Source organism: Maylandia zebra, linkage group LG8 (genome assembly GCF_041146795.1).
Source record: "Maylandia zebra isolate NMK-2024a linkage group LG8, Mzebra_GT3a, whole genome shotgun sequence".
NCBI lineage: Eukaryota > Metazoa > Chordata > Actinopteri > Cichliformes > Cichlidae > Maylandia > Maylandia zebra.
In genome coordinates this window covers 13,626,265-13,653,186 of record NC_135174.1, presented here as the reverse complement: position 1 = coordinate 13,653,186, position 26,922 = coordinate 13,626,265, and the positions used below count along the sequence as shown (strand labels likewise).

Genomic DNA, 26,922 nt, shown 5'->3' with positions numbered 1-26,922 from the left:
AACACAAACTTACTGCTGTTAGCACTGTGCCACCTAGCAGCATCGCAGCAGATGCTGCCCGTTAGGCTGTGCCTGCAGTTTATAGTGTAATGCTGGACAGCACATTTCTGAATCGGTGATTATAAAGAAGAAAGCCAGGTTCTTTCCATCTGTGAATTTGAATGATTACATAAATACAACGATGACATGAATGCTAAATGAAAACTAATTGTTAGTTATTTTCAGACCATTTTGACCAAAATTTCCCATTAGTCACCTGCCCTTTCTCTCTCTTTTTTTTTTTTCTTTTTTTTTGCATATCAGAGATGGAGGCATGAGTCCAAGTACGCACCACAATGAAGTGCCCTTTTTGCTCACAGTGTGTGTTTAGGCCTCCAGTCAAAATCGGGTCCTGCTGTGATGTTGTCATTCATATCAAAGCCTTTTTTATCCTTCTTAACAGCTAATTAGTAGCTGTTGGACCTGGTGTCTGTGGGCCAACCCCCTGCTATGCTGAATACAAACACTACATAGACTGGTGATGTCACAAGGGGGGGTGTAAATTCATTTTACAATGCATCAACATGGATAAAGTACATTTAATTAAATGTACAGTGGGAGAAATTATTATTTAAAACCCTGCCTGTGAATTTCTAAGTTTGCAAACTTAGACTTCTATAATTTTTTTTCAGTAGTTTCATTTTAATGAGCACTTTCTGCCGAGACCACTTTGGTTCAATGGTAAACTTAATACAGGCTGCCTTCTTGAGATTTCAATCCATTACAGTGTAGTGGGTGTCTGAAGGCAGCTGGGACTGTGGTCATCCCGTGTAGTTTTGGGCTGGCCCACCAACTTTCTCATAGTCATCATCATCCCATAAGGAAAGATCTTGGAGGGCCGCTGATGGGCATTTGATATTTCTTCCCTCTCTGAATAATCACACCAACAGTTGTCACTTTCTCACTAAGCTTCTTCCTGATGGTGTTGTAGCTCATTCCAGCCTTGTGCAGGTGGTGGAGGTTGGAATGGAAGAAACTGGTTCTGTGGACAGGTGTACTTTGTACACATTGTTGTGATCAGGAGTATCTGTAATTATTGATTGATTGCAATCAGCCAATCTGCGGGAGGCATAATTCTGGCTGGGTTGCAGAGGATTAAATGTTCATTTCACTCAATGACATGAAAATCAGCTTATTATGTTTATCTAATGTGCTTTTTCTGTCTCTCTGCATTAACATGAAACTACCATAAAAATAAGCAACCGTTCATTTCTTTGAGAGCAAATTCACAGATTCAGCAAGGGGTCCAATAATTATTTCTCCCCTTGTTGGTGAAAGCAGTGAGTTTCTTTTCCTTCTATCAAAATCTAAGAAGTCTTTTTGTCCACTTAAGCAAAGACCACTAAAGAATATGCCTCCTTTGTATTCGCAGTGAGCCTTCAAGTTGGAACACACATATTCAAGAGTATCAGCATGTTTTCATATGTCATGTTTAATGCAGGTGGCACAGTGGTTTGGACTTTTGTCTCACGGCAAAAAGGTTCCACATTGTCACCTGCTGGCCAGCTGGAGTTCTTCTGTGTGGAGTTTGCATCCTCTGCATAGTCCCTGGATTCTCCAGCTTCCTCCCCCAGTCCAAAGACATGCTTGTTAGATTAACTGATAGTCTCAGATTGGCTGTATGTTTAAACGTGAGTAAGCGTGGCTGTCTGTCTCTATGTGTTAGCCCTGCAATGGTTGACCATTCTGATCAGGGTGTACCCCACCTCTCATGCAGTGATTCATAGTGATAGCCCTCCCCCATAACCATAAACTGGATAGTTAAGAAAATGCTTTCTCCTGATCTTTGCATTGATGATATGAAGTCTTGTGCTCATTATAGAAACTGCCAGCAACCTAAACCGCATTCATTTGTACGCAGTGTAATCTTACCCACAACTTATCCCATACAGCTTTCATCCATTTACTCTATGTTAGCATGCATGCTTTGACAACGCTCAAATGTCATATCAGATGTAACAAACTAAAATCAAACTTGTCAGGCAGAGTTGCAAGTTGTCCAAATTTCTATGAGACTTGTTGCTGTGAGGTGGTGACTTCAGGACACTGTACCCTCGTGATGCCTTATCCTTTGAATTTCTGAAAGGAATGTGGAAAAAGGCTGGAAATGTCGATGAACTTACTGGAATAAGTATAGTCCCTGTATGCCTGAATCATCAACTGTCATGGATCTCTGATAACTACAAATTGTCAAGAGAAAGTTTAGTTAAAAACATTTGATCAGTCAAATCGTCCACGATTGCCGTAAAATTACAGTAGAGGTTAGCCTTCTGCTAAGCAGTGAGTGTTTATATTACATTGACCAGTAAAGCTGTACTTAAACTGTCCTGTAATTTTCATCAGTGCATCAATGCTTTAGATTATTTTTGATTGATGTGTGATTCAGTCTAAGAAAGAACTAAGAAGAGTTCAGCAGAATTTGCAGTTTGCGGTAGCAGAAAAGGAAGGCAGTAGATACGTTGGCTTGCTGGTTGGCCAGCAGACTGAATAAGGACATCAAAGAGGACGACGCCAGCATTCATGATTAAAAGCAGGGGCCACAGTAATGTCTGGATGGGCCATTTAAAACTAATGAGGGAAAATAAATAGAGCCATTGCCATTGGCATGAGTAAGTGGAATGTGCGAAGTGCATGTGTGTGACCATGCAGTGTGTTTTCTGTATATACATACGGATGGATGACAAAGAAAAACTGACTCCACAGTGTTGTGCTTGAGCGAGTTGGGTCCTGCTGTCCCCTTACAACAAAGGGTCAAATTTGTTTGGAGTGATTACTTTTATCCTTTGATGAAGTTTTTCCGTCATAAAGGAAGTGGACTTGTTTGGGATGGCCTTATCACAGTCCATTGGGCACACAGGAGGGTCCCTGAATGGTTTGATAAGTATGGAAATGATGTGAATCATTTGTTCGGGCCTTTGGAGTCACATCTATCATATCTTAGCCAGAAATGAACACAGATAAGAAAAATCGTGACCAGTGTTAGAGCGCACTCTCCATCTCTATCATTGAGGACCACGTAAGAGTATTTTTCTGTTCCGGTGGCTTCGCTAAGACACAGACTGTTGTTTCTTCTTTTCATTTGTCACCCATTTGTGTGAGCACCAAGGTTTGAAGGACAAGTTTGTGGATGTTAAATCACAGATGTGACCAAGCGCTTCACTTTGGGCTAAAGTTTCTGTGGCACGGCTTCCCAACAACTTCAAAGGAATCGCCTAGAATCTGAGACGAAATGCTGACAACTAATGTCGGCCCGACTGATGCGTGTCATTGCCTGTAAGATCTGTTTTTCACCTCAGAGATGATCCGTGCAGATTGTTATCGTCACAATAGTTTAATCAGAATTGACTCACCCCTTATTGCTGCGCCTGCTTTGCTACTGTGTGTGGTACGCTCGGAGCGACGTAGGCAGGAGGCATTTCGTTTTTGTGAATGAGTCATTGTACTTTGGATCATTTGTCCTATCTTCATGTTCCTGTGACGCATCCAACCAGAGCACGCGCACAGAGTGAGGCGTATGACAGTAAGTGGAAGTGAAGCACTGATATGGGCACATCAGGGTAGGGAGAATACGTGGGTCCGACAACAAAGCTGGTTCATCAAAGGTGAAGGCTATTGTTACCAGTGTCTACGTCAGGGGTGACGTCAGTGCTCAACGTGTTGCGGACATTTATTAGTCATCATAATTGGTTATATTTACTTTCAAGAAGCAAAGAAATAACTAGGAACTCCTGCGCTTTGTTCATATTTTTCTTTGATTTGAAAATACTTCATTTTTCTCTGCTGCTTGTGTTTCTTTGACTGCATTTTTCGCTTTCTTCTACAATAATTTATATTTGCCTTTCTTCTCATTTTCTAATTTGCAGTCCTCTTCATCTTTGTCTCCTTTTTTTTCCCCTTGTTGTCATCTTTTCCATGTTCAAAGGCATAGGCACAGGCTCCTAAAACAAGCCATAATTTTCTTTGTTGATAATCCAAGTGCTTGGCTGGGTGATAGTACAAAAAAAGCCAACCCATCTTAACGGATTCCAGGCCGCTTTCACAATGTGACTTCTTTTTTTTTTTTTATTATTACAAGTTGCATTTAGCGTCAGAGTTGAGTTATTTCTCAATGCAATGCTCTTCCAACATCTAATGGACAATTATCTATGGAGGAGAAGTTAATGGGTGTCTCATTTCACAAAGTCCTCAGTTATTTATGTCAATGAGCACCATTGTGTGGAAACGTGGCAGACCCGTGCTAACCGCTCGACTTGTTTAGATTTTCTCTATGGAATCCCACACCCATTGTAAGCCAGCAATAACCACAAGACTAATGTGTGTGTGTGCGTGTGTCTGCATGTCAGTGTTTGAGTGCTTTTCAATGTGCGAGTTGAGCGTGTGCATATGACAGTGTAAAGATCGGTGTAACACAAATGCATGCACATGATGAAAGTGTGTACTGACAGACAAATCTTCATACACGTGCTCACACACACACACACATTGGCCACCCCAGTACACACAAACCCATATAAACAGACATCCTGCCTCCCACATACACCACACACACACTCACCACAGACACTTACATAAGCAGAACTGTAGACCTACCACCACATACTCAGACACCCCCCCCCCCCATCCCCCACCCTCAGCATCTCCCCCCCATACACACACACACACAGTACCAACGACCCACTACCAACATCAACACCATAAGGCTCGGGCTTGATGACATCATGGCCTGGATGACAGCACGTCTTCCAGCCCTATTAGTCTGATTGTAGGTGGCTCCGCCGCAATGATTTATGGGTAAATATCCATAGTCTCTGCTGTGTTGATTTATGAGCCATGTTTTGGTCCCTTTGGTCCCCCGACCACAAGATCTGGGAGGGGGAATCCTATACAAATAATGACATTATAAAACTGGAGACAGTGAGGTAAAAGGGGGAGAAGACCCAGCCTGTCACTCGCTCATCACCCGGTATGGCTGACGTGCTCTGATTGGTCAGGGAAATCAGAAATCACAACACACATGTGCAACAACAGCAGTGATTTTGCACCATGTTTCCCCATCTGCACATGCGTACCTTTCCAACTAGCTTTTCATGTCAGTTCTGTCCATTTGTTCTGCTGTTAATACATCTGCCTGTCCGGTGACATCTGTTTCCCTTCCCTTTTTATTTCTGTCATAGAAGTGTCTGAGTTTTTTAAGAGCCCTAATAATTCTGTCTAACAGCACAGTGGAAAATGATTAGCACAAGAAGGGACGCACTCTCTGCATCCTCACCCTTGCATTCGACTGAGTATATTTTTCTTTGTATTTTGTTAACAGACCTGTAAATTATTTGAACTGTTTTGGTTTATGAGACGCTTATTTAAACCTCAAAACACCTGTCGAGTGTTGCAGAACAGAAAGTGTATTTTTGTACCCTTGTCTGGTTATAATGAGACCAAAAATTTTGACCTTTTTTTCTCAGTTTTACCGCACATTGCTTCTTTTTCCTACCTGACAATTTCTATCTAAGCTGTTTCCTTTCGTTTTAAACTCAACCTCTTTTTCACCTTCTTGACCTTTTTTCCCCCCCTAGCCAAACACAATGTGTAGGAGGCTCCCGGCTGCTAATGGACTGGGAGCCTCTAATTGGGTTGCGCCTTGTTGCCATAGCATGCAGAATTTTTATCCTCCGAATCTGCCAACTGATCACGCACAAAAAGCACAGCAGTTACAGCTCTACATGTCCTAAAAGTCACAGCTTGGCTAATTTGAAGGCCAATTATTGGTTGTTGGACACAGCGTTGGAAGTGAAACTGTTTGTGCATTTTTTTTATTCATTTGGCACTGTGAAATGTTCCAAGTGATAAAGCTGCAGTAATGAATGTCTTTCTACTTTCTCTAGACAGATTAGAGTGCTTTTATCACTCCATCAGCAGCAAAATATATCGTACAGCAAATCGAATCAACTTTTAAACACACATTTCAACAAATCCAGCAGAAATACTCCAAATTTAGGTCTGACTAATTACTATTTGTCGTATTTTCTTCAAACTGTCACTGGGAGGCTTGCGGGGGCATGTAGTGTGTCGCCAAGTCAGCTGTCACACTTTCTCCCACAAGGTTGCACAGGAGTGATTTACTAAAGGGCTACCAGGAACCCACTGAGAGCCCTTAAAGGATGTTGCTAAATGTGAGTTTGGAGGCGTAGAAGTATGACAGCGAGAGGTGTGCGCATTTGCATTTGCGTGTATTGTGTGTGTGAGCTATTGTTAGAAAAGCCTCACTTGACTGGCAGGTGTTTGGACAACCTGCTACGGCCCCCTCAGTTTTGCGAGCGGGTTGCTTGCCTCTCCTCTAGTCTCAGAGGCTGAAATTGGCAGGTGGATTTTATTTTTTGGAGTAAAACAAGATGGGGTGGAGGGGGTGGAGGGACACAATGGGAAATGGAAGGATAAAAAAAGAAAGTGTGACAGTATTTCCTGCGTGGCCTTTCAGAACATTGGCAATATGGTTGACTTTTCCAACAGCTATGAGTAATGTCCACTATTCAGCTCGGGTGGCAGAATGCTTACATTGCTCACCTAGACAATGAGGTGGCAGAGATTTGTGTGTGCCCACAGCCACAGGCACTGAAAACACACAGTGAGTCAGAGTACACCATGCACACACGCACATATATGCTCTGTCTCCTACATTTACATTTATATGGCGTTTAATTTCTCTCATGAGCGAGGCAAACAATAAAAAATTATCATGAGCAAATATCACGAACACACGAGCAAGGATTTACTGCCACTTGCACAACCCTCGCACACATGTAGAGATTAGCAGCCAAGCTCACAAGTTTTCTGCTGGGTGAATGCAAAAAGCCATGCAGGGTCTGTAACCAAGTCCACTCTTTTTGAAGGTATACTGTGCTTGCACAAATTGGGGGTGAGAAAACTCACCCCCTTTGTGTTGTCCTGTCATACATGATCTCATATTTGTTATGATAAATTTATCTTAAAGCTAGAATTATTAATGAGAGTGTGCATCTGGAATTAGAAGTGTAAATGTGGGTAAACAAGCTGCTTAAGCAGAAATGTCTTAGAATTTCCCAGAGAATCCTCCAGCTTTTGACAATTATTCATGATCAGTAATCCACAGGTAGCTGCCGCTTAATGCTTCACAAGAAACAACAAAAGAAAAAGTCCCAACTGATATCTAATCTTTAAGACCGAAATGGATATTTGATGATTTAAGAATGCACGCTTGTGGCGTTCCAACAGGTTAATTTGTAGAGTGCCCTCTAGTGGTCAAACTATACATTATCAACATTCATAACATAGTTGAAGGGTGTTTCTCCTGTCCTTTTATTACTCTTTGAATTTTTGTAAAAATAGATAGCTCAGCAAATGGATAAAAGTTGTCTGATAATATGGACAAACTGATACTCTGAATGGATAATTTGGGATATATCCATCAATTTTTCTATCACTCATCCATTCAGGGTTGCATGGGGCCTGGAATTTGCCCCAGATGGGGTGCAGGCTGGGTACAGCCAATTCTGAATCACAAATTAACTTAGCATGGATGTCATTGGACTGTACACGGTCGACAACAAGCCACCAGGTTTAAACCCAGGACTTTGTTGCTATGAGGAAACAGTACTGAGCCACTGAACCATCTTGTCCTCAAGTCCCCATCTTCCAAAATTATTTTAAATTTTTGTAGCTAAAGTTATAAATCAATGCTGTATGACCATTCTGGCATTGAAAGCAACCATTCATTGTTTTCAGTCTAATAACTGTCTAAAGTCAGACTGATGTGGAGGCAGAGGTTTATCCCATCCAACACTCACCAAGCAAAAAATCTTGTGAGTCTGGTTGGTGCTTTACAGATTCATCCAGCCTATTTTGCAAATAGTGGCGAATAACACTTGCATGCACCTTTACGTACACACAAAAACTTAACCAAAACAGCTAAGGACAAGGTAGATTTTATTACTGTACTGACTTATATTAACATCAACCAGAGATAAGTCTTAAGCATGGTGGGGGCGTTTGCTATAGTATTTTGTTTAGACATGCAGGTTTCCATGTCTCTAAAGCCATTTCCATGCAAGATCTTTGGACAATGTCGAGTTTAAGACATAGCAGGAAATGGTTTACTTCCATGTGATTGGTCCTAGGGACCTGCCCGGAGGAGCACAGAACACATGATGCCCGCTTGCTCACTGTGACTCCATTGGGTTATTATCTTCGCCATTCTCGCATCAGTGCAAATTAGTGCCATGGGCAATCACTTTGTATTTTGTACCAGAGAGCTGGTAAAGATTCCATCAGACGTCTGTTCTCACATTCACCCACATCCGGTGGGTAATTTCTGAAAGTTCAGGCCTGTAATGCATGTTTAAAGATGGCTAAATAGTCTTGAACAATTCCTTTGAACTCTGGGTCAAGAAGTCACCACTGTGTGTCCTGCAGACGTCATACATGATGCATTGCCAGACACATTTCCCCCCAAAATCTGAAGAAAAAAACAAAAATCCAATCTAACAACAGAAGAACGTCATCATTATTTAAGGAATACTATATATGTTCTTTTAGAGAATAACCTACATCTGTAATAGAGACCAAACAAATAACTTAATATTTAAGTTATACGTGCTTTTCTGTAGTCCTGCTGGTTACGGTGAGTGACTTACAATTGATTCTTTAGAATAAAAGCCAAAGGACTCATTTTAAATCAATAATGATAATGTAACAGTGATGACACACAGTAAATGAGGCTTTCCAGTTAGTGGGGTTCGGTGAGTTACTAGAGTATCATCCCTGCAGGGAATGCCTTGAGAGTATTACAAGCCAGTAAGTTCAGTGTGAGTCAGTGGCATGTGGGAAACACCAGTTCTTAGTTTAAGCAATAAAGGAAGCTATGATTCTCAACCCTGACTCAGAAACATTATTTGTCTTTTTAGTTATATTTTTAATCATGTGTAGTGGTGACAAACTACGATCGATAGATAGATAGATAGATAGATAGATAGATAGATAGATTAAAATTATAAATATATATTTTAACTCAAAAGTACAGTTTTTAAATTCATACTTCACATGAAAACCAAAATAGTTCCAAACGCCACATCTTAATGAGGGTGGGTGAGGCTCAATTTTTGGGTAGCGTTGAGGCAGTTGCCATGTTGCAACGAGCTTAGATTCTGTCTCGCTAGCTTGCCCTCCCCCCCACACAAGAGCACACTCCGCTCAGTGGATCTGTGCTCGACAGTGCAGCCTAGGCGGAGTAGTGGAACGCAGATCCACTGAGCGCTCAACACAGACAGCATCGTCAGAAGAAAAGTTGATAAAATAAATTAAAAATTTTGTATTGTTCGATACATATGCGTACCGAACCGAAAGCACTGTATCGAACGGTTCAATACCGATACGAGTATTGTTGCACCCCTAATAGATAGATAGATCGATTAAAAGACAGGTCCTGATTTTTGTTAGCAAGGCAGAACAGTAGCACCACGCTGTGATAGAGATAGGCTAGATAACATATTGCAAACAGAAAAACAATTGATTTAAATAGTTTATCAGCTTTAGAAACCTGTGTACTTCAAAAGCAAGATTTAGGTTGGGTTGGGGTAAAGTACTCAGACAGATAACAAACTAATTGCTGTTGACCTGAGCTCTCAGTTGTCCTTTCAAACATAATGCAGTGCTGTATGAAAAGAACAATGTCTTAATTAAACAGAAAAAAAAGGGTGAGGAAATGTGCACACAGGAATTCTCTAAAATCCGTTGTCCATGTAGAGTATTTACAGCAAATCCTCTGAGTGCGCTGCTGCTCCAGGTTGCACTCAGTGGCCGCTAAAAGAAAACAAGGAAGTGCACCTGCTATGTGAGATCTCCTCTCCTTGTGCATATCTCTCAACTACCTCCCGTCCTGCAAATCGTCCATCCTTCTCTTTAGGCTACGCTGTGTCATGAGCATTTACCCCCCCAACCACCACCACCTATTCTCTCACTCCCCCCCCCCTCCCTTCTGTCCTCCCCTTCACACTGTGTGCCGAATTGGAGAAGCTTATCGCCTAGCAACTACAATTAAAGTACAACAAGTCAGTGGTGGTAGCAGCCACCACTGGAGCAAGCTTCGCAAACCTTACGTGTGACCAAAAGCTTCAGACAGCAAGACAGGAAAACAGAGAGAGTTGAACACCGAGGGGGAGAAACAGAGCTAAAGAGTTGAAGTTGAACAGGTGAACAGCAATCGGAGTCGGCGCAGTGAGAACCTCGGGTTTTGTAGAAGAAGTGAGAAGCAACACAGGGAGAGAGTGGGAATAGCGTTCTCCGACTGGGTTTACTGGGTTGGACTCAGCAGGTATGTCAGTGTCTCTGTGTGTGTTTGCAAATAGTGCATACAGATTTTGCAAATATAGTTTGCCAGCTGCCTGTGCATTTTTACTTTATGTGTAGTTCATGTTTCACTCTTTTTTTTGTTTTGCTAATGAGGAAATATTTAGAGATAAACATGTCTGTGCTTTTAAAACATTTAGAATATGGTGTGAATGTGATTTACCAGCAGAAACCAGGGGGTGCTGGGTACTGTAAAGGTATGTGCTCACACACCTTCCTATTCAAACACGCTGCTGAGATATTGATTTTTTTTTTAACTGGTTGCTTGTTTTGTATTTATTGCTATCAGACTCCTGACCGCTCCGTGTGGTCTCTTTCATATCAGTAATTACAGCACCTTTATGCACAGCTGACAGGAAAAGCCAGATGAATTTTTTCCATACATTCCAGAAATAGTCAGCAGTTGTCAGGTGCGATGCACGCTGCTCATGTTGATGTAGGCTGAAGGTTTGGTAAAGGAGTGGTGATTATAACTCATCCTGTATTTTACCTCAGCTGACTGCTGGTGATGCTTTCTGTGGCTACAGGGAGAAAGAGGTGAGCAGGTGCAGACTGAGCGACTGATTGTTTGACTGATTTTATTTGTTCGGTTTTTTTCTTATGCTAGATTTCAGGTACTGAAAGTAAAACTAATGAGCAGCCAAGATAAAACAATAAAAGTGTAATAGGGACAGATGCTGTAATGGCTCAAATACGAGGGATGATCCTTCTTCTCTTACTTTCGGTGTGCTTGAAAATTGATTTGAAGATTTAAAAGAGGCAATCTAATGTTAAAAATAGGAATATGAGTGTAAAATACTAATATTGTGTAATGCTGTAGTGATATTCGTGTGCAGACAATTTAGCTGCGAGTCATTAATGTTCTAAGGTTCTAAAATAGCCCTCCTTCACCCCCTGCAGAGCTGTCTTTCAAATGATGCACACCCACCTGCCCTCATCCCTCTTGGGAGAGTGGTACTACCTGAAGGCACTGTGGGCGAGCTGGCAGGTGAAAGGTTAATCACTCTGTGTGGTGTATCCTGTCCCCTCCATCAGGATGAAACTTGTATGCAAACATGTATGCACAGAGAGGCTGGTCAAAATGTCATAGCAGTGAGCACATAAAAGCACACACACTCATATCCACACACTCTGAGCGCCAGAGTAGAAAAGTCACTGGCTGGTCAAAATGTCAGCTCACACTGCTTACATGAAAGCACACACTCACACACTCACACACTCACACACACACACACACACACACACACACACACACACACACACACACACACACACACACACACTCCAAAAAAGAAAGAGAAAAACACTTCTGTGATGTTCAGGTTGAGATTAAAAGGAAGGGGATGCTTTTTTCAAACGTTTGCATCTTTTTGAGCTTCAAAAAGCAAACTGATTGTTTGTGTTGTTTGCATTTAAGACAGTTCAGATAAAATGTAAAATGACCATTATTTTTCGGCACAGCCTCTGAAAGCTCCTAGCTTTCTTTTAATGTCTTTAAGTAGTCTTCAGGAATAGTTCTCCAGGCTTCTTGAAGGCTCTTCTTTGGATGTTTCTGCCTTTTGTTCTGTTCTGTGTGAAGATGATCTCACACTGCTTCAATAATGTGGAGGTCCGGGCTCTGGGGAGGCTAATCCATGACTGATGGTGTTTGTGTTGCATTAGGAGTGTGTCTGAAACCACTGTAATGCTGAAAAATGAAGCCGCTGCCAATCAGACACTCCAGATTGTATTGCAGGGTGGATTGCTGATTCAAACCAAAAATATGATTTGGATTCATCACTTCATAAGACCTGAGTTTCAGAGGAGTTTTTGTTTGGAATATGTGAGCCTTTTCTCCCTCTATCCTGTCCTTAAGAATGTCTTCTTAACAGCCATCTTTACTATTTCTGATGAGGCTTTGACTAATAGTAGATTGCTCAACTGAAGGGCCAGATGTCTTAGGTTTCTGTGTGCATTTTATTCCCTATTTAATAATAACATGACTTTCAGATACTGTTTATCTGCTGTAGATGTCAGACTGTTACTGAGTTTATGTAGATTCGACTAAAGATGTGTCAAATGTGTAGACGCAACACTTATTTGTCCATTTGATTTGGTGCTTTTTTATGCCCAGGTGATTCATAAGTCAGTGTTGAGTGGATTAACAAACAATAAGTCCTGAGAAAATGGTCAGGTACAAAGACCAGACTGAAAATGAGTGAAAAAACAGCCAAATTTCAAAGTAAATCTTTGGTAAAACTTCAAAAAGCCTGGAGAACTGTTGCTCAAGACCACCTTAAAAAATTGCAAGAAAGTCTGGCTCTTTAAAAGCAAAACATAAAGAACTGACAAGTGTCTCAAGATGCACAGTAAAATGTTCTTCCTATAGGTGAACTTACACACTTACAGTCTTTTGGTATTCTTGAAAATGTTAGAGTGAGCCTTGTACCCATTGTTATGTTTAATATTGTAGTGTATTAACCTGCTAGCATTAGCTTTAAGTGGATCTTGGATATTAGAGCAATTTTAAAGCTCATGGTCTTGTAATCCATTGAGCATCGGAGGGTTTTTTTTTAATTCCCAGAAGACAGAAACATTTCCTTGTAGTCCCCTGTGATTATACCACAGAGAATAGATGGGTCAAATTGAAATGCAGTGGGTTTAAGTGTGTTGACTGACAGTATTTGTTTGGTCGGCTCCCTCAGGGCGTTCAGATTCCCCACTTTTTTCTCCACAGTGCTTTTAACATTTAAGAGTCCAGATTAGTATCTTTCCCAAAGGTAAATATGCAAAATAGCAACAAAATTTCACTCCAAAATTGTCTACAGCTTAAGGCCAGTTGTTTGTGTTTGTGTGCCGGTATTTCTGTGTATGCGCTGTCTCAGCATGCATCTCCTTTGAGCGCAATACACCTCAGAAGGATGCAGACAGCAGGGTTTATAGACGTCCGCTATAGATGTGTTTTGTGTCATTGTGTGTGGCTTTGCCAGAGGGATGCATTCAAACATCCCCCGTTGAGGCAAGCCGGCGGGGTGTATTCGTTTTGTCGTTCGAGTTTCTAAACTCGGTTGACTTCATCATCGGGAAAATGGCTTTTAAACTCGCTCCCTCTACGTTTATTCTCCCTCGCTTCCTTTAAAACGACCGTGCGCGCCACCTTGCATGAAGACGCCACGGTTTGATGAATGCGTGCAAATAAAGCAAATCCATGGGATAAGTGTTTGTAATTTTATCCAGAGAGCTTATTGTTTTTCATTGGAGGCCAGGTCGTTACTGACGTAATTGGCACTTACTGGATGTTGATGATCATTTGATTGGTGTTGCCTAGAAGGTAGTTGGATCACTTCAAGTCTAATAATCGAAACTCAGTTAAGAGAACAGAAAAGATAGCTCAACGTGTGACTTGATTGGGAATAACTAACCAACTGATGCTTTGGTTGATTTTCATGCTTTTTTTAACTAATAATATTAATTAATTAATTATTAATTTCTACTGTATTATTACTGCTATTACCAGAAAGTCTCCGCTGTTGAGCAGGTGGTTGCCAACTGTGTACAGAGCCTTTTTGATGTAACTCTTTATGCCTCCAGTGCAGACAAACCTCCACTAATGTAACAAATCAGTCTTCATGAAGTTTATTAGGTTTAGAACCTCTGAACCATCCCATTGTTTCACAGCATGTACAGGAGACTTCTCTTTGAATCCTTAAAGACGGGAAATCCTTGAAAGCATTTCTGATCTCTCTTTTTCTTTAATTATTTCCAGAGTCTGGGCTCAGCTGACCGAAAGGAGAATCAGAATAAGAAGTAAGTCCCTTCATTTACTTCACCTTTACCTGTCTGCACACCATTCCCTCGCATCCTTGTGTTACAGATTTCACTTCCTAGATTTAGTTCTTGAAATCAGCACTACTGGTTTGGACACGTCTAACCACGAACGCACATTCTGCCGTATGCTGCCGTAAAAATAGAACTTGGTACAATGTGTTACATAACTGACTCTGTCTTAATTCCCAAGTGTGGTAAGAACAACATTAGACAGCTGAGTTTTTACTCGTTTAAGGTAATCGGCGTTACTAGACAGTTTCATCAGATTCATTAAGGTGCCAGTAAATCCCTTCATGTCTGTGCGTGACCAGTAATCCATTCCACAACAATATTAATTCTCAGTCACTCCAGTTTTTCAGTGTTGTACTCTTTGGATTTTCCAGAATTTAGAGAGGGACAAAAAAATTGCTAAATAAATGTAATTTACAAGAAGGAGAACATCAGACTACATAAACTGTAGAGCTTCACGTCACCCATTTTCAGTAAGTAAACACAGGGAGCGTTATCAGCCACAGGTTCTGCACATATTAGCATGCATCGAATGCAATCACTACTATGTATCTTTGCATTTGCCAGTGCATATACCTTCACATAGAAACACATGTGTTTATGCACTTCTGAAGTTACATATGAAACACATAAATATCAGTCAGTATTTGATAAAGAAGTCTACTCAAATATATCTTCTACATTTTTTAGGCTATTTTTTCCATAAATGATACTTTTGTATCATATTTTCCACTTCAGTAGATTTTGAGGTGTGATTTAATTCAGCGGTCCCCGACCTTTTTTGCGCCACGGACCGGTTTAAGCTCGACAATATTTTCACGGACCGGCCTTTAAGGTGTCGCGGATAAATACAACAAAATAAAACTAGTACCGGTACCGAAAAAAAAGAAGATTTATTCATAACGCAAGTGAAAAGACCAAGGAAAACCGAGTTAACGATAAAAACGATAAAAACGATAAAAACGATAACAAAATAACGCTGAAAACCGATAAAAACCCTGAAAATCATACATTTCACACCTGAGCCTCAACTCTCGCGGCCCGGTACCAAACGACTCACGGACTGGTACCAGTCCGAGGCCCAGGGGTTGGGGACCGCTGATTTAATTCATTATAGATTTTATGCATACTGTTTGTCATATCTGGTGTTTGTTACATGCCGGTTGTGCCGGCGCTGTGAGCACTCAGTGTGCCGGAGTTGGAGGCATCTGTTGCCAGGAGACAAGCAGCTGTATTCAAGAGACTCATCAGCATGGCCATCGCTGGATGTCAAGTGACAGAAGTCTGGCCTAGGCTAAGGGAAAGAGAGCTGCTTGATTTCTACTCTACCGCACACTGATTTGTGACAAACAAGCGAATAAGCGGAAGTGATGATAGAGCAGAGTACACGGGGAACATCATGGGCACAGACATCAACATCATGAAATACATGTTTCTGTGCTAAATCTGATCATTAACCTGAGGCACAAACGATAACAGACGTTCATTCTGTCTCAAAAAAAATGTAAGTATGTGACAGACATTGTCTGTGTTGCTGAGTATGTGCTCTTTAATGTTAAACCTGCATTATGTTTTCCTCCTCCGTATTAACGATCATTTCCTTTGTTTTCTGCCTTTTCTTTTCTGCTTCCCATTGTGAATGTGAACATTAGTGTACAAAGGCGCTACCATTAAGCTACAGTCAGGCTTGAAATATCTTAAAACCTCTTTTTCTATAGTTAATTAAACACCATAAAGGACCACATGACCAGTCATCTCATGTAGATCTTTTGCTAATGTTCTTTCGATCTGCTGTGCTTGTGAAGGGAAGCTTATTGATGTTGCATCACTCAAAACTTCTTTTTACGTGCTTTAGCTGGTAATCGCTGCATCATTTACAAGTGATTGAGATCCCTTCTGCAAAGCTTAATACCAGATGTACCAAAATGTCTCACATTACATTAATTTTTATATCTGCTTTCCACAAACTCTGAGGCATGGAGGTTTCTGCCCAAAGCAGAAAAAAATAAAAGTGGTAAAAGTATATTTAATGGCCAATTAGCTGTTATTGCTTTGGTTATTTGCCTTTTTAGTTTTTGGCATTGAAATTGCCAACCATATTAATTGGTTTAGGTCTTATCTGGACATACGCAGGTATGAGTTTTGGTGTTTTGTTTTCATATAATTGGCATTTTAGGTCCCTGAAAACAGAGCTTTTGACAGACCCCTAGATCTGCTACTGCATGGAAAGCAAAACAAATATTTCATCTTGTGGTGTTAGACTTGTGCACCTTATTTGGTATCTGATTTTGCACTATGTTGTTGTTTGTAGGCTTCTTATTGTCCAATAAGCTTTGTGAAAGCTTGTACTATAAATAGTTTTCAAAAATTTGGTTTTATGTAGCTTGTCTATGCTCCCCGTACTGTACACAGACGGCAGGGTGGAATAATAAGGGATCTGAGTTGTGGCATCATAGAGGCTGGGAGACACTTCTGTCCCTTCATGGTGAGAAGAATTTAGAGAGAATTTGATTAGATTAATTCTTCATGGGAGCACGTCATGCAATTGTTCTCATATGTAGGTGATGTAGGAATAACTTATGATGAGAAGAAAAAAAAAAAAAAAAAAAAAAAAAAAAAATATATATATATATATATATATATATATATATATATGTATGTGTGTGTGTGTGTGTGTGTGTGTGTATATGTACATATATAATATATATATATATGTACATACACACACACACACACACACACACACACACACATATATATATATATATATATATATATATATATATATATATATATATATATATATATATATATACACACACTTCAGAGTGAAACACTTAACAGGTCATGATTTCAATGATCTCACGATCCACCGCAGTGTGCCCTACATGCTGTAAAGACCTCGGCCGTCACGTCTTTCCATTCCCCCTTTTAGCATTAGTTGGAAAAAAGAAAAGCAAAAAACATAACGAGCAAACTCAGAGTCCACAGATATGGAGTGAATATCCACCGCACGACTCAATCTCATCTCCCAAAGCAATCCAAAGCAAATTCTAGCAGAAACACAATAAGGCATGAGGGTTCCCGCTGACTGACCGACGTGAAACACATTCCTTCATTTTTCCAGGGTTTTTTTTCTTTTCGCCTCATTCTTTTTTCTTTTTTTCAGGTTTCTGAAATCCCCAAGTAAATACATACTGAGGATTATTTACAATAGTGGTAATGGTGGTAAGAGTGGGAGCTAACTCAGCGGGCTGGAGGAGACTGCTGCTGGCTGACTGTCTGAGCTCGGGACTATTTGTACAGTTGATCCAGTGTGAATATGTGCGCGCACATGTTTTGCCTGCATGTTTGTACCTACAGTATTTATCCAGTGTTGTTTCATTACATGAAAAGGGCACGCTGTTAGCAGAATTTACACTACTGCGTGTTTGCGTGTTGTATTTGATGTGGTTTGGCTGCAGTGAGGTTGGGTTGTTTGAGAACTTCCCAACAACAGGCTGCCAGGCCAAGGAATGGAGCGGGGAGAGACAGCCATTGTTGTTGGTAAAGCATCGAGGCTGTAATTGTGTATTTGCATGTAGGTGAGTGTGCAAAGTAAAGAAAGAGAAAGATAATGCGAAGGGAGAGTCGTTAAGGGAGAGCATGATTTAGAGTACTTGAACATTGCTGTTCTACGGAGCAGAGCCTTTTCCATTCTAACTTTCAATACAAAAGCACGAACTCACATAAAAACACTCCATCCCTGCCACCACACCAGCTAAGGGAGTTCTTAGGGAAAATTTCTTTCTGTCATGTTGCACAACAAGGCCTTTACCAAACCTCTCCAACCAGTATTGAAACCACACATCAAAATTTGATCAGCTTTCCCAAAAACATCTCAACACTTTGGATTCTCATAGTTTGCTGGCTTACAACTGCAACCATCATTTCAGGATTAAGCTTTTTCTTCTTCTTCTTCTTCTTCTTTGCTACAAATAGGCCAATGCAGCGTTTTAACTCTGATCACAAATACAAGGTCACTCAAAGACCATCAAGTTTTTTTTTTCCTCTCAACAGGCGACTTCTGGATTAATTAAGAAACCAAACCGAACTGCATTTCTTACGTTTCTGTTTTCCTATTATGGAAGAATTTCCCTTTGTTGACCTATGACTGAAGGAAAGTAGGATGAAATCCATTCTCCATCTCACCTCTTCCCAGAATGGAAACCATGGTGACCATGATGAAAGCCCCTGTTTTCAGGAATCCCTCATAATTTAGCTGCTGACAAGAAGTAATGTTTTTAGACCAGTTAAGTATTTAGAAGACATTAAAAACCTCCTCAATGACAGTAATTTGAGTTCCCATGAGTGCATGGGTATGCAAAAGACTGCAGGACTTGCATAATTATCCTCAAATTGTGACAGTTTCTTAAAATGGCACTCTAGTTTGTGATCTACGTGTAGAGTACTGTGCAAATGTCTTGAACTACCCCACCCTCCATGTTTTTACATTTTGCATTCAAGAAAGCAGACTTTTAAGTATATTTTTAAGTGGCCTTGAGCAACAGTTCTCCAGGCTTCCTGAAGCTCTGTCAGAGTTTTTCTTTGGACATTGGCTGCTTTTTCACTCATTGTCACTCATTTTCTGTCATGATTTATGTCGTTCGAGGACCCAGAGAGGCAGAGCTCCAACAACAAAAGGCAAGTCGTTTATTTAGGCTGTAGCAAGGTCCAGTAAACTAAATAGCAGAACTCCACAGCAAGTCCAAAAGCAAGGCAACAGCATCCGCATGAGATCACAGAGGGGAAACACACGGGGTAAGATTACAGACAAATCGACAAAAGACAAGGGGAGACAGGACAGTTTATACGTGGAAGGCTAAATGATGAGTGGAATCAGCTGTGAGAAATGAGACATGTGAGAATAATCACAAAAAGGTAAGACAATGAGACAGAAGGGGAGTAAAACTAAAGCCAAAACACAGGAAGCGAAGGATTACCGAAGTGTAGCAGGAACAACAACAGAAAGGGGAAACCCAGAGGGGAATAATATCTCCACGAATGTTAAACATTAAGTAGATCAACATGACAAGGAGTAAATGCTTATGATGCTCAGGAAGGAATATAAATCAAAATAAAAACCTTAAATAACCCTAAGAATCTAAACACGAGGATTAACATGGGGACCATGATATGGTCTTTGTGCCTGACCATTTTCACAGGAAAGCTGTTTTTTTGTTAAGCCACTTAATGCTGACCTATGAATCATTCAAGCATTAAAGAACAATCAGGTCATGGTATGAATCACTGTTGTGTTTACATATAACAGACAAAGAGCCCGTTTTAAATTGTGTCGTTGGGTGCTTTGTTGCTGACTGTCGCAAAAACACATAATTTCTTCCCATTTCTTTAGATCAATATTTGAAAAATACCACACATAACACAGGTCGAGAGGGACAAATTTGTATTTTAGCACCTACAAGGTGATTCCCAAAGAGCTGTTAGCTGAAAACTTGGCATATCTTTGTATGGTGTGCAGTGTCCTTAAAAAAAAACCAGACAAACATATCCAATAAAGACCTGATACAGGATCTGAGAGATCCAAATGGCCCGAGGGGACCCGTCTACTGTTTGCTGAAGCCTCATCAGAAATGGTCTCTGATGAGACTGAATAGTGGCTGTACAAAAGCCTTTCTTATGGAAGTGAGGCAGGAAGAAAAGGCTGAGGGATACCAGGTTAGACAAGAACTGGACTGAAAATTGGTGGCAACAGGTGGAGAGATGAATCCACATTTGAATTTCTTGATTCAAATCATCATCATTGTCATTGTTATGTATGGATGAGGTCAGTAGAGCGGTACGACAGAGTGTGTCTAAAACCATTTGTAAACACAGTGGAGGCTTTGTTATGGTATAGAGCTTATTTCAGCCAGTGGCTGTGGCAATCTTCATTTTGCACCATGCAATAACATCTAAATGGTCTCTATCAGTCATGGATTAGTCTCCCCAAAGACCGGAGCTCAACATTATCGAAGCAGTGTGGGATTATCTTAACAGAAAACAGAACAAAAGGCAGCCAGCATCCAAAGAAGAGCTTTGAATGTTCTTCAAGAACCCTGGAGAACTATTCTTGAAATCCTTTAAAGAAATGTAAAGAAAGCTTAAATATGAGATTTCAATCTGTGTTGCAGAATAAAGTAGCTGTACTAAAATTTTCCACCCCGACTGCATGAATACAGCCAAAATGATCAATGTGATAACGATTATTCATCACAATAATTCACAGATTTCAGTGAAAAAAACTGTTTCACATACAAAATACTCATTTCACATCTTCCTATAGCTACAAATCTTTGCATCAGAACAAAACTGGTCCTAGTATGTTGCACATCTCACAAACATTAAAAAAATGTAATCAACAGTCCACTGCTTTCACTTTCACAGTTTTCTACAGACCTCTTAATTAAAAGCGATTTGAAGTCAAATAAAAGTGTTTAGCCATCAGATCTAAATGCATCTTCTAGAAACAAAAAATAGTCCTTCACACCATGCGTTCTACGTGCGTGATGTTCAAGGTTTGTCTAGTTGTAGATGTTAATATGCATATTTTCCCAGCTTCTATATCTAGCTCTTGCTACAGTGTGTTAACTATTTACCAGATATTCAACTAAATAAATTTATTTTGTAAGTGGAGACTGGAGGAAAAAGTAACTTTGGTAAATTTTGCCTAAATATTTAATCTTTGGTTCTCACAAGTATAGAATTGCTATAAACACACAAACACATGTCTCTCCCTCTTCGAGGTTTCCTTATCCCTTCCAGCATAAATAATCCTCTCAGTCTGCTGGCTCAACCCTGATTGGAATCTCGACGCCATGCTCAATTGTGGGTGGATAGGGAAAAGTGGGATGCCGTGAGCTTGTGTGTCAGTGTTAGGCCTTAAACATGATACTAGCGGGGTGTCCATCTCCAGCAGGCTAGGCCTAGAAATCTTCCATTTACTGTAATTTGTAAAGACACCAAGTCTGAAATACATAGACACTCTGTATATTCACGCTTTTCCAAACCCTCACTTAATTAGTCAACTAGTCAGACATGAGGCTCTGCAGACCCGCAGCAGTGCTCCAGTACTGAATGTAACAGCACAGGGGGTTAAGATACAGGCTCCACAAAGTTTTATCAGCTTTTCTGTGTCTCACAGGAGGCCAGCTGGACTATTATGTGGAGTTTTATATGAAGATTAAGAGGATAATTGTAAGATTCTGTGCAGCATTATTAGTGGGTCATGTAAACTGATGAGGGTGGCGTCAGTAATGAGGCTTACAGGTTATAAATCAGATGAAACCAGCTGCCGAGACATGTAAATATTATTATGGTACTGTATGTATTTCCTTGATTGTGTCTCACTAATGACTGACTGGGTCAGTGCCTTGGCTCACGTTGGATTCGGGACACCTGTAACTGGCACAGACATCTGGGGTATTATGAGGTTCGGCTGAGTGTTACCATGTCTACCCAACGTGATAGCCATTTAGCCCAGATCAGTTTCCCCCAAATTATATTCACAATTATCTCATCCCACCTAACCGAGTGCGGGTGGAAAGTGAAAACTGTCTGTGGTACTGTTTGCTTTGCCCGTCCTTTCTCAGTGGCATGGTATTCCAACTACAGACTCTAATAATTTGCTGGCTTCCATGTGCTTGTCAGCTCAACTCAACATTAATTCTACTGCAAATCCATCATCTGTATATCTGGCTGTGTTGAGTCAGCCTTATGCCACACATCAAACAGAGAGGGGGGACACAGAGGGAATGGTATCAAACCCAACACCACAGGGAGCCAACCGAAGTGAAAAGCAGCGCTGGATTCCTCCCTCATTTTTGTCTCCCTGACGAGTTCTGTATGTGCAGACTCTGCGGAAAACAGGAGCGAGAGAGCAAAGTAATAAAAGAGAGACGTTTGAAAAAAAGAAGAAGAAGAAGATGAAACGATGACTGTGACTCAGAGATGTGCAAATGAAGGAATGGAGGGAAAAAAGCCAAGATGGAAATATCTCTGTTTATCGCAGTGGGTGGATGGGCAGCATATGAGAAGATGCACGTAGGACGATAACAGAGTCCCTTCCTTTGGCACGTAGCGTTGTGATTAGATCATTAGGATTTATTTGTCAAGGCAGTGAACTGACTCCTAAAGGCCTCCTCTCTCCTTTGGAACATGTGGGTGCTCGAAGAATTATGCTTCCAAACTACATATCGCTGTTTTGACTCCCTTGTATAATTCTGACGCATTTATTTAGACAGTTTTATGATGACAACGAAAAGCTATCCAAATTGTATCAGGCAATATTCAAAAAGTTTCTGTGTTATTGCTTCTTATTTATTGACCATCGCAGCTACCAATGGTTGAGCATTACACTCAGACAATATAACCAAAGGGAAAGCTTGTTAGCTTGAAGAAATATCAGTATTTTATTAGTGAGACTTCAGTCCAAGTGAAATAAAAGCAGCCCCAACCATGTTAGAGAGACATGCACACAGACTTGGGTTTGGATGGGGATGGTGAGTGGAATACAAGGCGTTCTTTGAGCACATTTTAATTAGCAATGTTCATAGCTTGGCTGTGTTCTTTTATGATTGGACCACTGAAAGCCTTTTTGTTTGCCTAATGAAACACATTGAGGGGTACGTTCATCAATTAAACTATGTTTGTGTACGTGTACGCACTCGCTTATGAGCATTTGAGCTTGCATGCACTTCTTTTGCCTGTATCTCTTGTACTGGTCGGGGGGGCTACATTCTTTTTTGGCGTATTAGTGTTCCATTGGCAGGGATAAGAAGCCATAGCGGGAGACACAGATGAAAGCAATCCTAGCGCTTTGTTTTCCCTACTTTCCAAAATAGTTGTTTTAGGTAGGGAGCCATTGCCCATAATTGCTCCAACAGGGTCAGGTATTTGTCTGTCATGCTCATGATTTACTGTAGTGTCTGTGCCTTAGTAATCTGACATAAGATCAGTGGTTAAGGGCAGTGTAACCTCAGACAGACCACATAGATTGTGTAATGCATAGCATTCTGCTGGTTTCAATGGGATCCCTTTATAAACACATCTCACACAAAACCCTCTTTATGATTTGAGAAGCTATGCAGAGCATGCTTGTCACAATATTTCCCAAATCAGATCTATCAAATATGTAAATAAAACGTGTGGACGGATACAAAAAAACAGTATTTAAGAATAATCTTACCAGAGACATTACACGGATGGAGACATTTCAACACATTTTAGGACAAAAAAGGTCTGTGGAAGAATTCCTAATGGCAAAAATGGCACCAAAGAGTCAGTCAACACCTGAAGCAGGAAATGTGTGAGACAGAGCCATTGTTGCATTGACTGACTGGTGCAAGGGCACAGGCTTATGATAGTAAAAATGTAGTTTTCTGGTCTTAGCATATCCATAGCATGGGATGAGGCAGATTGAGTTGATAAGTTGAATAAAATTACTTTGATAACCTTAAGTCACCAAATTGTTTGGGTGAGGGGATATTGTATCGCTTCCTGATGTGGTGCAGTTATTGATAAACTGAGCTTATTTTGGCTTCTCCCTTCTTCACAAGGGGTTGCAACAGCAGATGGATGTGCACATTTGATTTGGCACAAGCTTATACACCGGATGACCTTCCTACCGCAGCCCTTCCAGGGATTTCAGTCTCCTTCTGGTCCTGAACTGGGATTTTTTTTGCATGTTAGGCAAATGTATTGACCATGTGTTAAAACATGTTGACACTATTAATGAAGTCACCCTTAATTTGACTTTCTAGAGTGGTGACTTAATGACTCATCAAGGTGGTGCTTATCAAGTAAATAAGGGTAAATTGAACTGACCTGCAGGCAAAGCTCAAAAAGAGGGAAAGCAGAACAGAGAACTAATTTGCTGTACTGATATATCACTGAAGATACATCCGCTAAGACCACAGTGCGGTTTATAAATTTGAGCATTTTTAGAGTTATTTTTTCTTATGTACCACCAGTTATTGCCTTGCAATGTGTCAGTTATTTGGACTTTACAGTTATGGCATGCTTCTTTTTTATTTAGAGAGGGTACATAGGCAAGAGATTTCTAGAAGGAGTTTGATTTTACATTCTTTAGAGGATTCAGATATGTTATGTAAAATCTAAAATTCAAATAGAAAAAACCCCCCAGTAAAATCATGTTCTCTTTTGGGGATTTTTTTGCAACTTTCGGCCAACCAGCTTGGGAACTTGGTCAATCGGGTTTGTTTATGTTTATTAATAATTTATAAAGATGTATTTTTAACCATTAAAAGTAATAAAATAGGTTAATAGTGTCTGCACTGTAACTCTACAATGTTAAACACATTTAAGCTTAATTGATTTTTAGAATTCCATATAGTCTTAACTCTGCTCTCGAATAGTGGGTTACTGAGGCTGTAAGCGGGGGTCAAAGTGCACCGTCTGTAGCTTTGTGTACTCTGAGTGAGAACAATTAGTTCTTTAGCAGAGCTTCTGCACATGAATACCTCTGAACGGTTAATTGCTGCCATGGCAACAGAACAAGAGCTGAAAAGTGGCATTAGGTGAGTTGTTTGCAAGAAAGCAATCTGTCGCAGTGACACTATGAATGTGTGTGTAACGGCTGGAGGTGTGCATGTAATCGCAGGTCAACATTTTCTCAGTATCATCACACAAGCCATTCAGTGCTGACAAAAGCACTTTTGTGCTACAGGATTGGGAAAACTTACTGGTGAGTGGATAATCTAAGTCACATTGGAGTGAGGCAGTGGTAGGCTTTCAAATAGGAGGAATATATTATTGGAATGGTTGTCACTGTTGTAGTTATTGAGATTTTTGTGGTAAAAGCAGTTGGGAACGCAGACAAACTGGGAGACTGGACTTTTAGTTCCAACAATGTTGCTTCTTAAAAAAGTTGTCTTTGCTCCTACTGGTAGCTGTTTCATCTCAAAATTGAGATTTCTTTAATCAGATTGCATCACCAATGTTTTTTTTCCACCTGTACTTAATTTTATTGAGATTAGATCACTAGCAGCTACAGTATGTGGCTGCTAGTTTCTTCCTATGTACAGGTAGCCACTTGAGGCCAGGGTCTGTACTATCTTAGTAAAAAAAAAATGCTAACATTAGCCAGTTAATGCTTAAAGAACCACCAAGACTAGAATTTTGTCAGCATTTGAGCTTTAAAATTCTCTATATGTAAGCAGTTTAAATAGAAAACTGGGTGCTACGTTATTACGGTTCATTCTGCATCGAGTATCTGGATTTTATAGAAATCCATCACAAAGCTGTTGAAACATTTCGGGCCCATAGTGAACTAGAGGGAAAGCAACAGATAACTGAAAGTGATTAGAACACAATGTCTTCGAGCTATGCATGGCTGTACAAAAATTAATGCCAATCCATCAATATGGGAACCACATGTTATTAGGACTCATCCTCAGGGTAAGGATATCTATAGTGAAGCTTAAAACAATCCATCCGGTAGTTGGCAAGAGATTTCATTAATATGCCAGAATTTGAACCTAATGTTTTGTGCTAGAAGAAAAGTCAGGGGATTACCAAATTCTTTAGGCTTTATTTTCTTATAACCACAAGTCTCTTTACATTTTCGAGGCCATCCGTCAAACAGTTGATGAGATGTTTCAGCAACTGTCTGGTAAAGACTCTAATCCCAGAAGGCTTTGGAAAAAGTGAAGGAGGGCATAGATTTTTGGACTTTTAACTGTATTTTCATAAGATTTACAACTTTTCCTACTGATAATTTTCTGATAACTGATAACCTCCTATGTGGAATTTTAAAAAAAACTTACTGAATTACAGAACAGTCTGGGCAATGAGCTACCAGAACATTTTTAATGCACTGATTTCTTATACGTTAACCCCAAAGAGTCACGCTGATAGTTTTCTTTGATTTACTAGCACAGTATAAAAGAGATGTACTGTAGCTCAAGAATTAAATGTGTAGTTAAATTTTGCAATAACAGAAAAAGACAACTTCACTGGTTTGACCCACTTAAAATCAAAGGGGCCGCATGTGGTCTACAAGCTAAACTGATTTTGACACCCCTGCATTGCAGGTAAAAGATATAAAGTAAAACAGTATATGGGTTGGTATGTATAAAGATAAAATGGATTCCTCCACCTTCACCTGCTGCACAACAGATTCACATAAAATCTAAAAATAATAACGAAAGAATTCATATGAATATACATATATGGATGCAATCAAAGACAACAATAGAAAAGAAAGCATCCACTGCAGGGGATCCTGTCAGCGCACACATGGTTTTTGCTCAGAGAGTGTTCTGTATCCATGCTTTACGGAGGCTGAAATAACTCAGTTAGCTCCTCCAAGAAGTTTTTTTTGGTTGCGTGTGTGTCATTAGACAACTTTTGAATGAGTTCTGATCAAAGTTTGTCGGGGTGTAGAGTGGAGTCATGCTAACAATCCAGTAATATTCGGCTCATATCCAAGAAGTTCTTCAAAGTCAACTTAGTGCTTTATTGTTTGAAAACTGACAAAAAGACTTAAAAACTAGAAACTATGATTCTTACAATTGTGGTGCATATTGTCAACATATAGAGAGTATTGTATAAAGATTTTAGAAATGTCATATTTGACCTCTGACTTTTCCTTCAAGGTAAATTGTCACTTTGATCTGACGGTCAAAGTTCTTA

At 40.2% G+C, this 26,922-nt stretch overlaps 1 protein-coding gene across 6 annotated transcripts in view; it reads left to right on the top strand.

Annotated features, from left to right (window-relative positions):
• The window catches only part of ankfn1b (ankyrin repeat and fibronectin type III domain containing 1b), a 156,890-nt gene that overhangs the window by 85,163 nt on the left and 44,805 nt on the right, over positions 1-26,922 (top strand). For 5 of the 6 annotated variants that reach the window (XM_076887414.1, XM_076887415.1, XM_004571411.4 and 2 more), the window contains one exon: positions 14,159-14,199. In XM_076887414.1, coding sequence (XP_076743529.1) covers positions 14,159-14,199 — 41 coding nt within the window. Of the gene's footprint in view, positions 1-10,157; positions 10,379-14,158; positions 14,200-26,922 lie in introns of those variants that run through there. The other variant, XM_014411726.3, reaches the window with a different exon arrangement.